The 19,015-nt window shown below is 39.8% G+C and overlaps 1 protein-coding gene across 3 annotated transcripts in view; it reads right to left on the bottom strand.

Annotated features, from left to right (window-relative positions):
• Nucleotides 1-405: 405 nt before the first annotated feature.
• The window catches only part of EEIG2 (EEIG family member 2), a 108,087-nt gene continuing 89,477 nt past the window's right edge, over nt 406-19,015 (bottom strand). The window contains exons 10-11 of one of the 3 annotated variants that reach the window (XM_057528333.1): nt 18,448-18,517; nt 406-888 (exon numbers count right to left, since the gene is read on the bottom strand). In XM_057528333.1, the coding sequence (XP_057384316.1) occupies nt 807-888; nt 18,448-18,517 (152 nt within the window). In that variant the 3' untranslated portion in view covers nt 406-806. Of the gene's footprint in view, nt 889-9,275; nt 12,440-18,447; nt 18,518-19,015 lie in introns of those variants that run through there. The other 2 variants (XM_007169492.2, XM_057528340.1) reach the window with 2 other exon arrangements.

Below are 19,015 nucleotides of genomic sequence, written 5' to 3'. Positions count from 1 at the left end.
TAAATTCTAACCTGTAATACTTAGCCTAAAACACATACAAAACAGGAATGCAGGTATTTGAAAGGAACAAAACTTCATAATTAAAACATTGCCTGTGGTTTTTGAGTTTTGCTCTCTGGGAGCTTACTGGCTGGAATTGGGGTGGTAGTAGCAGTAGGAGAGAGGGAAATACAGCTTCTTGTAATGGGGAAAAAAAGTGGTCCAAATGAGACATTATTTATTTATTTATTTATTTATTTATTTTTGTTTTTGGCTGCGTTGGGTCTTCGTTGCTGCGCGCGGACTTTCTCTAGTGGCAGCAAACAGTGGCTACTCTTCGTTGCGGTGCGCGGGCTTCTCATTGCGGTGGCTTCTCTTGTTGCAGAGCACGGGCTCAGTAGTTGTGGCTCGTGGGCTCTAGAGTGCAGGCTCAGTAGTTGTGGCGCACGGGCTTATTTGCTCCGCGGCATGTGGGATCTTCCCAGACCAGGGCTTGAACCCGTGTCCCCTGCACTGGCAGGCAGATTCTTAACCACTGCGCCACCAGGGAAGTGTCGAGACATTTCTTTCTAAGGCGTGGGAGTGCAGAGGTTAGCCAACCAGGTATGGCAGCTGTACTATCAATCACAGGGACCCCTATGGACCCATATGCCCATCTTGCCTTTCCACTGTACTTCCTGTGCACCTTGGGGACAGAGATGGATGTTTGAGCTTTAGCTACCACTTGTGTATTCCAAACCAGCAGAAAAGGGAAAGGATGAAGGGCATGTGCCAGCTGCCTGGTAAGGTCTGTTGCACTGCTCCTGCTTCTTGGCCAGATGGAAACCTCATGGCCATACCTTACAGCAAGGGATGCTGGGCAGTGCAGTCTTTTTTTCCTGGGATGCCACGTGCCCATTTGGTGGGCTTCTGTCAAGGAACAAGGGGGAGAGAGAACATGGTGACCACCTGCCACAACTGGAATGTCCTGAAACAGGCTGTGGCTGGGCAGGGTGGGTACCTGGGAAGGGCTTCCTTGGGGCTGTAATTCTCAAGCTGAGTTTTGAAGGGTTAATAATTAAGTCAATGGAAAGTGGATTTGGCCAGGGGGGTGAGTAGAAAAAAGGGGTTCTGGAAGAGAACGGTATTACTCAGACTGCTCCGTCAGATCCCCTCTGTGTACTTGCACTGATTTTACTCCTGAATGCATGCAATCTAGAGTTTTGCATCCCCACCCTGCCCAAAGGGCCCTCTGTCCTCACCTTTCTAGGCCTGTGCAACTTTCTAGGGTTTTCTTCCCATTGCTCTTCTGTTAGGGCCAAGATCTTCTAGCCAAGTCTCCAAAAATTAACTTTGTTCAGGCTTAAGCACCTCCCAGAAGTGTTTAAATGCTCATAATTGCCATGGGTGATGGGGCCACGCTCCCCATGGCTCCCCCACGTCTCTGCAACTCCTGCACCTACATTCTTCTTAATCTGTCTTTACCTCCCTGTCTTGATACAGGTCTTTATTTACATGTTGAATGGTTCTAAGCTGGGGGTCAGCAAATGCTCCTGTGGGGACAGAGTAACTTTCAATGTTGCAACTACATGAGTTGAATGGAAAAGTGAACACAATAATTCTACATACAAGAGTCTTTCTGAGACCAAATGATCAAATATCTGATTTAAAGGAAACAACGCTGGCAACCCTACCCATATCTGTATACGGAACAGGTTGTATAGTACCTAGCCAGATTTCAAGTGTCTCAGATACTCGTGGAGTGTCGGGACCTGCTGAAATGCGGTATAGTCCCCTCCAGCCGCTGCCTCTGTTACACTTGCCTCCAGCTCCCTTTACTGCCACCCCTAGCTCATTGGAAACCAGCTCCCCAGGGTGCAGTGCTGGATGGCCTGTGGCTTTTCATCACTACTGGGTTTCTGAGAATAATTTGCCAGGAGGTTCCTGAGAAGGGATATAATCTTATCTGAAATTTCACAATCATGCCTTGCTGGGAGTGGGTCCCTCCCTTCCCAGTTTGGCGGGCTGCATATTAGTAGGCCCTTTGTATCTGGGGAAATGATTTTTATTTTGGCTGCATTGGGTCTTCGTTGCTGTGTGTGGGCTTTCTCTAGTTGCGGTGAGCGGGGGTACTCTTCATTGCGGTGCACGGGCTTCTCATTGCGGTGGCTTCTCTTGTTGTGGAGCACGGGCTCTAGGTGCGTGGGCTCAGTAGTTGTGGTGTGCGGGCTCAGTAGTTGTGGCATGCGGGCTCAGTAGTTGTGGCATGTGGGCTCAGTAGTTGTGGCTCATGGGCTCTAGAGCGCAGGCTCAGTAGTTGTGGCGCACAGGCTTAGTTGCTCCGCGGCATGTGGGATCTTCCTGGACAAGGGCTCGAACCCATGTCCCCTGCATTAGCAGGCGGATTCTTAACCACTGCGCCACCAGGGAAGTCCCGGGAGAAATGTTTTACATAATTTAAAAATTTTTTCAGGCTTCCCTGGTGGTGCAGTGGTTGAGAGTCTGCCTCCCAATGCAGGGGACATGGGTTCGAGCCCTGGTCTGGAAAGATCCCACATGGCGTGTAGCAACTAGGCCCGTGAGCCACAATTACTGAGCCTGCGCGTCAGGAGCCTGTGCTCCGCAACAAGAGAGGCTGCGATAGTGAGAGGCTTGCGCACTGCGATGAAGAGTGGCCCCCGCTTGCCGCAACTGGAGAAAGCCCTCGCACAGAAACGAAGACCCAACACAGCAAAATAAATAAATAAATAAATTTTAAAAAATTAAAAAAAAAGATTAAAAAGAAAAAAAGATAAAAAAACAAACAAGGGCTTCCCTGGTGGCGCAGTGGTTGAGAGTCTGCCTGCCAATGCAGGGGACATGGGTTCGAGCCCTGGTCTGGGAAGATCCCACATGCCGTGGAGCAACTGCGCCCATGAGCCACAATTGCTGAGCCTGCGCGTCTGGAGCCTGTGCTCCGCAGGAGGAGAGGCCGCGATAGTGAGAGGCCCGCGCACCGCGATGAAGAGTGGCCCCCGCTTGCCACAACTAGAGAAAGCCCTTGCACAGAAAACGATGACCCAACACAGCCAAAAATAAATAAAATAAAATTTAAAAAAAGACAATAGCAGTAGAAACAAGGTGATTAGAAGTATGTTTAAAAAACAAACAAACAAACAAACAAACAAAAAAGTCCACCACGGTCAGCCCTACATCTCCTTTTTAATAAAACGGTAATAGTAATGCAAGTTCATGCTAAAAACCCAGACTGCTCATAAGGATGTAAAGGAGAAATTAAATCTCCCTCAACAGTTTTCCCCCAAGTCTTCCATTTCACTCCCTAGAAAACTATTAAAGGTTTCTTGTTCCCAGTTAAGTACAAGTAAATTCAAATTTTGCAAGAACTAGTGGCCTTTTGGGGGGCAGGTTGTTCCAGTTTTTTGGAAAACCACCTGAATGGGCCAAGTTTTCTAACTATAAAGGCCTTACGAGTAGCAAACTTTGCTCCAAGGAGTTAAAGTGCACTGTATGACGACGAAAAAATGTGGTTCTGTAAGGGGGCAGAGTTCTATCTGCAGATTTTTGTGGGAAAATTACCACCACTGGCACCACCATGGCCCACCCACCAGAGCAGGTTGAAATTTGTGTTGCCAGGTATTAGGTGGAACTTCCCTCCCCCTTGTTCTGAGTAAGATTTGCCTGTAATTCCTATTTCCACGGTCTGGGCAATTCCAAAACCCCTTTATGAATTTCTGAGAAGCTCACAGCACTCCTTCTGGTGCAATTGCCACACAACTGAGATGTGAAACCCCTTCGGTGTCTCCACAAGACTCACAGAGCACTTCTACACAGCGCCAGTCTCCACATCCTTCCCTTAGCTTCTCACCTCCCAACCCCCTCTTGCCTTTCTAACCCTCCTGTCTACAGCATACCCAGCAGTTCAGCTCTCTTTAAAGTATTGCTCTCAAGCTCCTGGGGCTCATTTCTGTCAGGAAATTATTCCAAATGAAAGTAATGCCCTCAGCTAGAGTTTGGGTGCCAACAAAATCACCTCATTACAGCTGGTACCGTGGAGACTGAGCTGAGCAGTTGTAGACAGGAGGTCAGGGACTGAGCACTGCCAGCGGTGCCATGGTGGAATCTTGATTATACGTTCATGCAGGATGCAGGTGTTAACTATGGTCACCATGGTTTATCATTGAATATGGTGCACATCTTTGGGGATATCCTGAAATAGGGAACATTTAAGAGTATTGGTGAGATCTAGCAAGCCAGCTTGTAGGAGCTGGAAGTCAAGTTTGTTCAGTAAATGTTAATTTCACCTCTTTTGTGACTAGTTTTTGAAGCCAGGGGCAGGCTAGTTATAAATCTGTCTTTTGAAAGTTAACTGTCAAGGGCCTATGCCCATTTATCTGTTGGTTTCTAAGTTCCTGTCAAACTGTACGTACTCTGTGCCAGCATTGCTGCAGTTACTGCTACCTACTCCATTTCATCCTGTATGCTGTGACCCTACCTGGAAATTAAACTCTGGTCATTCTATTCTTACCTGGAAACACTGCATTGCTCCCTACTTTCACACCTCATCCTTGACTCAGATACTTTGCTTTCATTGAATAGGCTGTGTTTTCCCATTGCTATGTCTTTGTCCAGCCTTGCCCCTCTGTCTGGAATCCCTTTATCATGCTGAACACCCAGTCTTTTCTAGGAGGAGTCATCGTGTCACTGAACTTACAGCATCTTTCATTAATCCCATACTAAAAACAATGTTGCCTTATTTAAGCAAAGTATGCAATGCTTTAAAATCTTTTTAAGTATTTCAAATTTTTAAAATTTAGTACTGAAAAAATATAAAATATGTTTTTCCTTTGGTCTTAATTCCAAAGAATATAGGGGAAAGAAGAGCCAGACACAGGATCATGTGGGAGCGGTAGATTTGAACTGAATCATTGAAGTTCAGTACCAGAAGGTGGCACACTTTCCCCACTTAAATGCATTCATTTGCTTTGAGGACTCCCTGATATAAATAAGATGCAAAAAAAAAAAAAAAAAATCCTAGTTATGCCCATTTTCTTTAGAGGTTTGAAGCTCTTTGCCATGCATACTCAGGAAACTCACCGCTGAAATGGTTTAAAGATCTAGCGGTGAAGTCAATTTCTTAAGAGAAATGACTAAGGAGATATCTCAACCTAGCTGAGCTGTAATTGCATAGGAATGGGGTCTAAACTAATTCATACAGGATGGTCTCAGACGTTTCCTTATTAGATTTGAGATCACTGACTCAGGAAATGTCTAAATTTAAGCCTTTTCTGTGTGTTTCCTAAATTTGTGTTACATTTTGTGTAATGTGTGACGGATTAGCTCCATCAAAGATTTCATATCATGCAAATGGAAAGAAAGGTTTCATTTCCTTAAATGTGCAGCAACCAGGTATGTGCTATGTATGTTCAGGAAGGAAAAGGTAAAATAAGGTAAAGGAAGGGAGGGGATGTAGGGAGGAAGGGAGAAAAAAACACTAGGTGTTGAAGAAAGATGGGGTAAGTCATAAGAAGGCTGGGCCTGGGAACCCCATGCCTGAGACGTGGGCAAGAAGGTCTGAGGGGACAGGACACAAACAGATGGACTGGAATAATTAATATTGTTAAAATTACCACACTACCCAAGGCAATCTTCAGACCCAATGCAATTCCTATCAAAATACCAAGGACAGGGATTTCCCTGTGGTCCAGTGGTTAAGACTCTGTGCTTCCACTACAGGGGGCATGGGTTTGATCCTTGGTCAGGGAACTAAGATCCTGCATGCCATATGGCACTGCCAAAACAAAACAAAACAAAAAAAAACAACCCCCCCCCCAAAACCAAACAAACAACCAAGGACATTAGTCACAGAACTAGAACAAAAATTTAAAAATTTGTATGGAAACACAAAAGACCAAGAATTGCCAAAACAATCCTGAGGAAAAACAGCAAAGCTGGAGGCATAACCTTTCCAGAATTCAGACTATACTACAAAGCTACAGTAATCAAAATAGTGTGGTATTGGCATGAAAACAGACAAACAGATTAAGGGAACAGAATACAGAGCCTAGAAATAAACCCACACACCTACGCTCAATTAACCTATGACAAAGGAGGTAAGAATATATGATGTAGAAAAGACAGTTTCTTCAACAAGTGGTGGTGTGCAAGCTGGACAGCTTACCTATCAATCAATGAAATTAGAACTCCCTCACACCATGTACAAAGATAAACTCAAAATGGTTTAAAGATCTAAATATAAGACACAATGCCATAAAACTCCTAGAAGAGAACATAGGTAAAACATTCTCTGACATAAATCATGGCAATGTTTTCTTAGGTCAGTCTACCAAGGCAACAGAAATAAAAAGCAAAAATAAACAAATGGGACCTAATCAAATGTAAAAGCTTATGCACAGCAGAGGAAACCATCAATGAAAAGACAACCTACGAATGGGAGAAAATATTTGCAAATGATATGACTGATAAGGGGTTAATATCCAACATATATAAAGAGCTCATAAAACTCAACATCAAAAAAACCCCAAACAACCTGATTAAAAAATGGACAGAAGACCTGAATAGATGTTTTTCCAAAGAAGATATACAGATGGCCAAGAGGCACATGAAAAGATGCTCAACGTTGCTAATCATCAGAGAAATGCAAATCAAAACCACAATGAGATACCACCTCACACTTGTCAGAATGGCTATCATCAAGAACACAAATAACAAATGCTGGAGAGAATGTATAAAAGGGAACCCTCGTACACTATTGGTGGGAATGTAAATTAGTGCAGCCACAGTGGGAAACAGTATGGCAGTTTCTCAAAAAACTAAAAATAGAACTACCACATGACCCAGCAATTCCACTCTTGGGTATATATATGAAAAAAATGAAAACACTAATTTGAAAAGATAAATGCACCCCAATGTTCAAAGCAGCATTATTTACAGTTGCCAAGATATGGAAGCAGCCTAAGTGCCCATCAACAGATGAATGGATAATGAAGACATGGTATACACACACACACACACACACACACACACACACAATGGAATACTACTCAGCTATAAAAAATGAAATCTTGCCATTTGCAACAACATGGATGGACTTGGAGGGTATCATGCTAAGCGAAGTAAGTCAGACAGAGAAAGACAAATACTGTATGATATGACTTATATGTGGAATCTAAAAAATAAACTAGTGAATATAACAAAGAAACAAACTTACAGAGAACAGACTAGTGGTTACCAGAGGGGAGAGGAAAGGGGGGAGGGGCAAGACAGGGGTAGGGGATTAAAATGTACAAACTATTAAGTATAAAATAAACTACAAGGATATATTGTACAACATAGGGAATATAGCCAATATTTTATAACTATAAATGGAGTATAAGCTTTAAAAATTGTGAATCACTATGTTGTACACCTGTAACTTACGTAATATTGTACATTAACTATATTGAAAAGTCAAGTCTGAGGGGACAGATCAGAAGCTCCTGCTAGGTTCTGCTGTGATCGGCACAAAGTTGTCCCAGATGATCCCGTACGATCCTGTGTACTGGGGAGGAGGTTTGAGGGTTTCCCCTAGAGTGGCCATAATCCCACCCTGCTTCTGCCAGCAAGTGGGGTACTTTCTCCTTAACTTATGTAACCTTTCTTAATCTGCACTGTCCAGGGAAATCATGACAATCTACATATAAAGATCGGGTTCAAACTCATATTGAACCATAGTTCTTTATTAACTTGAAGTTGCGGCTGTAATTTGAATATCAGCAGAGAGAATGCGTTGGCATTGTTTTTCCTCTCTGTGAGGACATTCTAGTCAAAAGGAAAAGCAGTCTGTACAAGGGTGTGGTGACAATGAATATCATTTAAGTCATGATTTTAACCTCTAATAGTGCCACATTTATTGACCATCTTCTATATGTCTAACACTAGAATTAAGGTATGTATGTAGATGCTACACAAAGACAAATTTTGGCTTGATCAAACACTGAGTGCCTACGGCATATTCCTTACATTAGCTTTTGTGTTCTTCATCACAACCCAAAAGAGTTGGTGGTATTATCACCATCTTAGATTAGAAAACAGGTTCAGAGGTGAGTTTGAATTCAGACTCAGGTCTGTCTTACCCCAAAGTCCATGCCCACAGGATGGCAGGGGCTGCCTCAGGTCTCAGAGAAAAGTCTTTCACTGGAGGCGTTCAAGCCTGTAAACTGGCTATACTACCTGGTCATAAATAAAGGGAAGCCCTCAGGGAGAAGTTACATGCTGGTCTTTTCCCTTCGGTTTTCTTTCCTTGGCAAGCAACTGACAGATTTCTGACAGAATCTTAACTGAAATTTTAAAGTATAAACAACATTCTAAAGTTTAAGATATGATTTTTATTGAACATGTATAAGATTCACCTTTACATTACTCAAATATTTTACAATAAAAAATTTTGGCAAAGAAAAGGAAAACATTTCCTGGATTAATAGTTGGGCGGTTAAAATAAAGAAATATATAAATATGAAGGTCATTCTCCATGTATTAGAGATCAGAATACTAATGGAATCACTTCAATAAAAATTTTTTCATAAACATTTACATGATTACCCACAACTGTTTCAATTTCCAGAGGACCAAATAAATGTCTAAGAGGAAGGTGATCCCCCAAGTAAGATGTATTTCCAAAAAAACAAACTGAATATACCCTAAATGTCTTCCTGTATGTGGGATTTGGTCAATGAATATCAGCAAGAGAATTCATTGTTATATACATAAGATGAACATGAATATTTGTAAATGTGGAGTTTGTTGTCCACGTAAATTAAAAATTTTGCCAGTTTTGTCATATGGAGAGTAGCTAGAGACCACCCACATGACCATTTAGAATATACTGTGTATATATTGTCTTCTGAAAAGTCACATATATATGGGAATAAGGCCTTTATATCTAAAGCAGTCTGAAAACAGGTTAATATAGGCATGTTTCATCCTTTGTATTTTTAGACTTCATCTTCTTTAACATCTCAGCTATTAAGACTATGTACAGTACCTAAGCCAACACATGGGTAACGGCACAACACAATTTCAACTACAGTACTAGGTTACATTAACATGACATACCATCCAAGAGAACTGACCAAGCATAATTTCTGAACTGCCCCAGTTAAAGATCTGTTAAAATAAAATGCAACCCTGTCATATGAGCCCAGTCTCTTTTAGAGCATTATCATATATAATGGAAGCCTAACACTTCGGAGAACTTCAACGAAGTATTTAATAATACCATCAGCTTGAACTTGTAAGGTAGTCTAGTTAGCATGGAAATCTTAAATTCTAAAAATACTTCTGGATGTTTTAATATATTAAAACTCATTGATACCTGAATGTGTGGGTGACTGGAGGCTATTAGGAGATTTTTTTTCCCTCCTCGCAACAAATAGGCTAAGTGGTGGACCTCTGTAGCTCATGGTTTACATTTAAAAAACCAAAAAGCACATATACAGAAGAATCTAGTTAGGACATCATTACTCTGATAGTATTTTGCTGAAATGGGTTGGTGGACTTTAGGATTCTTGGTGAAAGCTTTCTCAGATTATAAGTACCCGTCCAAATTAGTTGTCTGTATACAGAAGCCTTCACCACCATCATCGCAAAGAGGAGTCAACCATCAGAATGTAAACTAATGGCCCAGGGCCTTCTCTGCCCTTTGCTACCCTTCACATCCTCTCTAGTCTTGGTCACCAGCACAAGTCACAGGAAGTGGGCTCCTGACTGGTCTCTGTGTTTCCCCCAAACAAGGTATTTAAGACACTTCATTATCTGATCAGAAATAGTTAGCTTTAAAAATACCATGAATCTTTTTCTCTAGGGTAAGATTAGAAAAAGAAAATGTTATACATCTGCAAATTCTCCAGGACTAGGTGATTTAAAATTCGACTTTAATATTAAAAAAATAAAATATTTAATATTTAAAAGTTGAAAATGTATTAAGATTTAATTTTTCAGATTTATTTTTGAAACTCAAAATGGAACCAAAAGTAGACTTGGTATTTAATAAGCAGATTTTTTTCAATAGCTATATGGTTAAGATATTACTAGTACATACTCTAAGAAAAACTAGAAAGTAAGACACTTAGGTCCTTTAACAAATATTTTCAAGGACTGTAATGAAATCTGATTGCAAAGTATGCTGACAGAACACAAAATAGAATAAAATAAATCCAGACTTTCACTGAAGAAAGTGGACACTGTCATCTTTTTTCTTCCTAATGTTTCTACTTATCAAAACATATGTTATACTTACTAGTACCTTAAGCAAGATGTATCTGGTGGTTGCTCAAATTATAAAGGCACAATTTTCAAAATCTCTCCACATTTTGTTCTTAAAAAATAATGCTATATCATCTTAAATACCAAGAGCCAGTCTTGTATAAAGGTACTGGGCCAAGGGCAGCCAAGGATGAGTAAGATGGGGGCAGTGCCCTAATCACAGCATCTTTTACATATCTGAAGAATGTCCTCACTGAACCTAACTTACAATCTAGTTTTTATTATCACTTTCAAAACTGCAAAATCATCTGCAGAAGTGCCAATAAAAAATATAGCCTAGAAATAATACTTTGAAAATAGAAAAATATGCTTTTAAGACATCATAATAAATATCTCTCTAAACAATATCTTTACATCTCTATTAAAAACTTTCTTTGATTGTTTTTTTCTTCCCATGACATATAACGAATGGATCAATTCACCTGTTTATTCGCAGATGGCAAGTCTTTACCATTAAGGTAATATTTTCCTTGGTTAGACTAAAATGTTCAGGTCAATTTTTTCTTCAAAACAAATCTTAAAAAATAAGAAAGCAAGACTAATGAGTCAGAAAATCCTATCTTTCAACATTCAAGATATTCTAAAATGGGGTGTTATCTCTTTAAAAAAATATCAGAATCTATTTATAAAAGTAGTATTGAATTAATGTGGAATACCCAATCCTTGAAATATTAAGAAAAAAAAAACCTAACATGAACTATTCAAAAATTTTCAAACCTCTAAATCTGGATATTAAAAATAAATTAAAAAAATAATATATTTTTCCCTCTTACTTTGCCAACATGGAAATATTAGACCAAAGTAATTCTAACACACCACATTTCTTGGATACGGTTTTGAAAGTAAGGACTGGGAATTACTGGTTCTACAGAATCAACATTTTTCTTCAGTGACTGACTGATTCCAAGAAAATTAAGATCTTTTCATACAGACACTGTCATGTAAGACCAGAAAAACTCTTAAGGTTTATCTGCTGTGCTATTTAACTGGATCCAGATCAGATATTCTTATTTTAAAAGCTCTATTTGATGTATGTTATATTCTATTCTTGCCTCAAAATAACTAATTTCTGATACAGTAAAGAAGAAAACAGAAAACCATGGGTCCATGTCAGTGATGTCAAGCGGCTGTCCCCTGTCCTTTATCCACTACCTCCTTGGAATAATTTTCAGTTTCATGTAAGCCTGAACTTACAGAGAAAAGGCAGCTCTGTTTCTGACCATATCACAATTTTCCTCCTGTTGTTCTAAATTTTGACTCCTGAAACCATCAGATATTATTCTGTTAGTTAACAGAGCTCTTACATTAGGGTGCCTTATGGTAGCCTAACATATGGAGTCTTAAACTTCGGTCTCTCATATAGTGCTAGTGGGAGTTCTGTAGCTCATCTAATATTAACAAGTAATGATACATACTGCATAATAATAGCATTATACCCATTCACGTATCTCAGACTTAAATAACTCACACTTGTTATTCAATTTATGACTAATACATTTAGAATTAAGCATTTTACATGTTTAAAATGTAGTATAACACTTTCCCAAATCACGAACACCCACATTTTATATCAAATATTGCATCAAAAAGAGTGAATGAACTTAGTACAATACCGTGATAGTATAATATGGAAGATTTCCTTCACAGGAATTATATCTATTCATGGCAAAATTTATAGAGTTTAAATTATTTTCACTTATTGTCTCTCAAACATAAAATTAAAAAATTAGAGCCCAAATCAGTCAAGCACTTCTATCATAGGTTTTACACTTCAACACTAAAATTATAATCAGATGTATAGTGCTGTTTTTCCCACTGGATGTTTTGAAAAAAGAAGCAGGCTTTTCATTATTATGTGCAGTGACCACAGAAGCTGTGTACCTATAAGCACACTGCCCTGATACTACCATTCCGATGTTCCCTGTTGGTGGGTGAGAAAGGAGAGTGGTGGGCACCTTCAGAGAAGAAATCAGTGTTGGCTTTCCTCTTGATAGATGAACATGCTTCATTTTTTTTTAATAGGTTCACTTTCTCATAAGTGCTTGAATAAAGTGCCTTGACAGCTCAACTGCCCACATCTTAAACCCCCAGGGAAGCTTCAGTTCACCAGCTTGATTTCTAGCGTTTGATCACAACTTGTTCATAAGCTCCAGACCCCACCCTAAAAGTAGGGAAAAAACAAAACAAAACTTCAAACTTGTGAGCTGTAGTGTTTGAGATTGTTCCAGTTAACTTTGTCCCCAAAGAGATAGTGCATTAGGCATTTTCTACTTGATTTGATATCCACAAGGTTTATATTAGATATCACAGAGAGAAAGTACTTGAAGTATTGAATGTTTATAATTGATACACTGGGATTAGTCTAGTCCCTGATCACCTCATACTTATTCCCACAGTAATCTAGTAACGTTTCCAGATTCTTACCTATCAACACACTGTGGCAAACATGTTTATATATAAATCCTAAAATCGGTCTTATCCAGGAGCATATATTGACTCTAGCAGTTCAGGTCTTGTGCTGACTTAATGGATGATGGTTTTTAGTTGCATTAGTAGTGTGGCGTCTTAATGTACTTAACTAGGAAGCGCAAAAATTATTTTAGTCAAATGCAAGTGTCTTTATAAGTGGTCAGTATTGTAAATTATATCTATGCTAATGCAGATTAAAAGGGAAGATGATCTTGAAGAGGGCTTTATTTCTTCACGAGCTTGGTTTGTCGGACTGCTGGCTGTCCTCCCACATCTACTCTCCCCTTTCCCATGGTTTTAGCTAGGGACAGCCTGCTTGGTTAGAGACCACATTTCCTGAACTCCTTTGTCTACAGGTGTGGCCTTGTGACTAAGTTTCACCCCCAGGGAATGTGAATGGAGATATGCCAACTTCTGCCTCACCTGCTTTAAAGGGACATTGCTTGCCTTGGACTGGTAGCAATTTTGATAACACAGGTGAGGAGGGTGGTAGAGGACAAAATGGACATCATTTTGCCTGCATCAGTGAATCATTTCTGGGGCAAAGCGGTCCCTCCAGGCTGGCCATTTTATTTTTGGGTCTCTTCATGATAGCAGCTTAGCCTTTGCCCTAATATGCCAGGTACTAACTGACCTCTATTAATGAAATATGGAGAATACTAAAAGACTTAAAATTTGCAAGCTTTGTGAATAAAGTACTTAGAAATACTTAAATTAAGTAAAGACCTCATCAACAGGGTTTTTTTTTTTTTTCTATTGTCGATTCACCTGGTACCTTGGCCTTACGTTATAATGGAATGAACACATGTTCCGTCTATTGTTTCTTGGTCTGGGAGGATAAGGTTTTTGTTTTTGTTTTTTTGGTGCTGAAGGAAAGTGCAGTGTTTATTGCAGGGCACCATGTAAGGAGTCCAGGGCAGGTAGCGCTCAAAATATCCAAACTGGGAATTCCCTGGCAGTCCAGTGGTTAGGACTCCGCGCTTTCACTGCCAAGGGCGCGGGTTCAATTTCAATCCCTGGTTGTGGAACTAAGATCCTACAAGCCTTGCAGCACGGCAAAAAAAACCCAAACAAACAAACAAACCAAAAAAAACACCAAACCAAACCAAACCAAACCAAAAAAACCCCCGAACTCCCCTGATAAAGGTTTTCGATAAGCCTGTAAACACAGTGTCTTTTTGAGGGAGCTGGATTTATTTTTGGATGAGGATCATTCTACCCTTTCACTGACCCCTCCTGAGTGATTACGAGGAAAGCGAAAGTGGTATTGCATGGTGGGAGGGTATTACTGCTTAAAGTTATCACCAGGCACCTATCTCCTCATTTGTCAAGATGTCAGGGACTACTACCTGACGTTTCACTCTGAGTATGCCAGAGATCAGTAAGACCAGATACAGCTAGGTGGTCTCTGTCAGTGGAGGACTCAGGTCAGAGCTCAGGGATGCAGGAGCTACAATTTTTAAGTCCGGGGTACCAGAAAGAGTGGAGAAAAATAATGGCTGCAGAATTTCCAATTTTGATGAAAATTGGAAACCCACAGATTCAAGAAGCTCAATGAACCCTAAGCAGAATAAACACAAAGAAAAACACGCCAAGGCACATCATAACCAAACTGCTAAAAACCAGAGGTAAAGAGAAAAGCTTAAAAGCAGTCAGAGATGAAAGATAAATCACAGAGGAATAAAAGCAGAAATGAAAGCAGACTCCTTGTCAGAAATGAAATGTCCCAAAGGCAAGCAAGGAGGTGCATGCAGGGTTCTGTAAGCAGCCCTGAGCTGGCCAGGCTGTATCCACTAGACTTAAAATGGATTACTGCAAACAGTCCTCCCCAAGTCTCTATCACTTGTTGCCCTGTTCTCTTCAATCTCACAGGTTCCCTTTTGGAACTGTGGTTCTTGTGCCTCTTCTGTGCCCTAGGTAAATGATTCTGGTTTCATCCTGTGCTACTTGTTTATCTTACATAATGGATCTAACACTAACACATTAGCTTCTCTGATGAATACCCACTATTTATGGAGAGCCTATGTGTACAAATACTTGCTGGACAGTTCAAATTAACTGCCATATGAACTCTGAAAGACAGACCTTTAATTAGTATATATAAAGTACTTGAGTGTTTACTGCATACCAGATTTTGTCCCAAGCATTACCATGTCTTCCCTCGTTTAATTTTAACAGTATTAACTCTTATGAGGTGGGTTCTATTATCATCACTATTTTACAGGTGAGGACACTGAGGCAGAGAGAAGTGAAGTAACTTACCAAAGACACACAGCTAATAAATGGTGGAGCTTGGGACTGAACTCAGGCAGCCCACTCCAGAGCGTGTGTTGTTCTCCCAGGGATGCAGCTGTCTTTTTGGTAGCAAGTGAGAGATGCAATATGTCAAGATCATGGCTAAGCTGGGTAATTATGGCTAAGCCAGGAACAGAACCCATATCTGACTCCATGGCCTATCCTCCTTTCACCATGACACATTGTTTCTGACATTCTTCAGCATGTAATATGAATCTACTTCAACCCCTAATTGTCCCTTTAGGCTTTCATGTATTGGGTGATTTTTTTTAACATTCATTTGGAAGGAGGACGGGAGCCAGAATTCTTAACTACATAAATGCCTTTATATCCTAGGTCCTAGATTCTCTCTCAACTAGAAATTATCTTTCTTTTCTCTGAGTAACAACACAAATAGCTAGCATATATTGACAACTTTTTATGTGCCAGGTACTGTGCTAAATAACTTTACATAAATGATCTAACCTAACCCTCACAAAAATCCTGAGTTACGTAACTTATTTATCATTCCCATTTTACAGGTGAGGAAAATGAGGCTTACAAAGAGTTTACTAACACTGTAAAGTCAATAGTGGAAGAGCTATGACTGGACCCTGAGCAGTCTAATGAGATAGCCCATGCGTTTCTTACTTTGGTTCCTTTTGGTTGGAACTGTAGCTTTTGCTGTTTCTCCACCTAAAATAATAATAGCTAGGGCTTACTGAGTATATCATGTCATTTATACTTTAAAACAACTCCATGAAGTAGGCATATGATCACATTTTTCAATAGAGTTAAGTTCAACTGAAGTTAAATGATTTACTCCCAAAGTGGTCTGGTTAAGATGTGAACCTGTCTCTTTAACTCAAAAACACATTTTCTCTACCATACATATCACTGTCCTTATAAATGTCATTCTTCTACCTGTTCCCTGCTACTAGCCTTTCCCTGCTCCTATCTACCCTCAAAATTATGTCCAGTTACTTTTCTAAAATGCCAATCTGATAGGTCAGTTCCCTGCTGAAGAATGACCAATGGCTCCCCAGTGTACACAAGAAGGGTAAACATTTTGTTATGGTGACGGAGGCCCTTTACAACCTGTCTTCAAGATACTTCCCAGCCTCATGTCCCACAACTCCATTTCACATGCCCCACCTCCTTAGAAAAACCTGTTTATGGGCATTCTCTAAGTAGGTGATATTATTCATAAGCCAGTAAGATAAAATGATTAAGTGCAATGAATGGGCTTTAGACTCAAGAGACATGTGTATAACCTTGGTTTTAACACTTACTAGCTTTAAGGCCTTCCTTGGGTAAACGTCCTTAACCTCTTTTTGTCTTTGTTTCCTCTTTTAAAAAACTAATAATAGGGGCTTCCCTGGTGGCGCAGTGGTTGAGAATCTGCCTGCCAATGCAGGGGACACGGGTTCGAGCCCTGGTCCGGGAAGATCCCACATGCCGCGGAGCAACTAGGCCCGTGAGCCACAATTACTGAGCCTGCGTGTCTGGAGCCTGTGCTCCGCAACAAGAGAGGCCGCGATAGTGAGAGGCCCGCGCACCACGATGAGGAGTGGCCCCCGCTTGCCGCAACTAGAGAAAGCCCTCGCACAGCAACGAAGACCCAACACAGCCAAAAATAAATAAATAAATTAAAAAAAATAAAAATAAAAAAAGAAACTGCCAAAGTGTTTAAAAAAAAAACAAAAACAAAAAACTAATAATAGTATTTTTTTGAGTATTGAAAGAGATGAGAATTGAATGAAACATACACATGGTGCTCAGCACATAACTAATAAAAGTTCAATAAGTATTGCCTATAATTATTATATATTATATTATATTATATAGTTATATATTATAATTACTATGCCTGTTAAGTTCCTTCTATTTGTTTCTACTACCAGGAACATCTGTCTTCCACATACCCCCTTCGTAACCACTCACTTATCTTTTATTCTCCCAAAGACCCTCTTCAAGTGTCAACTTTTCCAGGAAGCTTTCTCTGTCTGAGGTGCCATCTCAGCGTTTCCTCTACTTCAATATATTATAGAATTTATCATACTACTATAAAATTTAGTTTATTTGTCTATCTCACCTGCTAGAAAGGGTCAGATAACAAATATCTTAGGAGGGCCACACAGTCTCTGTTATGTTGCTCATGGCTCCCACTGTAGCACAAAGCAGCCAATTCAGACAATATGTTTAGACAATGCATAAACGGGTGGGTTGTATTCCAGTAAAACTTTGTTTACAAAAATAGGCAGTGAGCCAACAGGGCCCACGGGCTGTAGTTTTCCAAACTCACACGCTAGACTGTAATCTAGCTGAGGGTAAGAGCTGGGTCTTTCTTCTTTGCACCCTTACCCACAAGTTGGCCCAATAAATTGTTACTGAATTTAATAAGTGGATAAGTAAATGAAAGTTACAGAAGGTCTAAATTGTGTTACTCCTCATAAACCTCTTTTCAAATTAACTCCTCCTCCACAGCACCTTTTTATTCCCACCTATCACATCTGAAGGTAGTTAGTTGCTGACGTAGGTGTTGGCTCCTTTGTATCCTTTGGGCCCTGCAATGCGCTGGACGCATAGGAGGTACGCAATAAAATGAGTATTGGTAGAAGAAATGAATTAAACGTTCTTTCTGGTTTTGAGCATTAGAGAATAAAATAACTGTCTTGGACCAAGGGGGCTCCCTCCCCCTGCAACTCTGACTTAGACTGTCGCTGTGCTGGAATTCTACATAAATACTCCACAGAAATACTGGGTACTGGGTGCAGAGGGATCAGGCTGTGGGGAGGCAGTGGAGTGATCAGAATTTCTCAGGTGTCCTCAGCATCTGTGCTCACTATCATCTGCTGCAGTGCTGGGAACCGGAATGCTAAGTCTGGCAGCTGCCTTTTCCTCATCTGAATCTAAATAACTACCAACATGAAGATTAGTTTTCCGAACTTATTTTTCTTAATATGTATGTTAGGCTCTAGTGGGGCGCAGAAAAGAGAGTACAAAAAAGATTAATATCAGTGTCTGCTACTGAGTGGTTGTGTAACTGCTCATAACAGACAAGATCCCTGATTGAAAATATAATTTTGCTTTGCTCTAAGATATCAGACTAAGAACGCTTTTCTAAATGTCCTTTTTATACTGCAGCTTGCCCGGTGCTCTACCAGTTCTCTACTAATACATTCTAAAAATACATCTAAGGAAGTCAACAAATAAACTTATAAAATACAATTTCAAACATATTCAGGATAAGGAAAACTAAGAGCTACACTAAGAGCTGTAATTCTTCTCATGGAACTACTAATATTGTGCTTTCTAGCCTCAATCTAATACAAACTTTGTAACCTTCATCTTCCACTCATGAGTATTTAAAAGAAAAAGTCAGTCTATTCTTTATTTTAGTAAGATACTCTTTGGACTACATACCTGTTTGGAAGATGATGACTGCCAAAGGTTGTACTTCCCCCAGGACCCACAAATAACCTCAGTCCTTCTTCTGCAATACACATTTACAATATTTGTTACAGGTACAATTATTAGATTATTGTCAAATAATATTCATATTATAATAAATTCACATTTTACATTTCAGTTTTGTTAAAGAAATAAAAACTTAAAAAAAGAACTACATACATGTTTTAAAGCAGGCAGTTTAAAAGATATCCTAATAGTTACTTCTTGCTAACTTTCTTAAAGCTGTTTTTCTTAAAGCCGAGTAAAGAAGACAGCTGTTCCTACAAATTTCCTCAAGTAGGGTTTAATTATTTATCTTTACAACCAGTTACATAACGAAACTAAGTCCATTGTTAACTGCTCTCTATTCACACCAGCATGAATAATTATAACTTTCAAATTGGTGGCATGTAAATTTTCAGTTTCAGTGAAAATGCTAAGGAGGGAATGAGGCATTCTGTTACTCACTATCACTTTAAGATCACCACCTAACCTTCCAAATTGCAACAGTGACTTGAGGTACTTATGCCCAGTTATGACA

The sequence above is a fragment of the Balaenoptera acutorostrata genome, chromosome 1 (assembly GCF_949987535.1).
Source record: "Balaenoptera acutorostrata chromosome 1, mBalAcu1.1, whole genome shotgun sequence".
Taxonomy (NCBI): Eukaryota; Metazoa; Chordata; class Mammalia; order Artiodactyla; family Balaenopteridae; genus Balaenoptera; species Balaenoptera acutorostrata.
The sequence above is the reverse complement of the archived record's forward strand: the minus strand, read 5'-3'. Positions and strand labels throughout refer to the sequence as shown.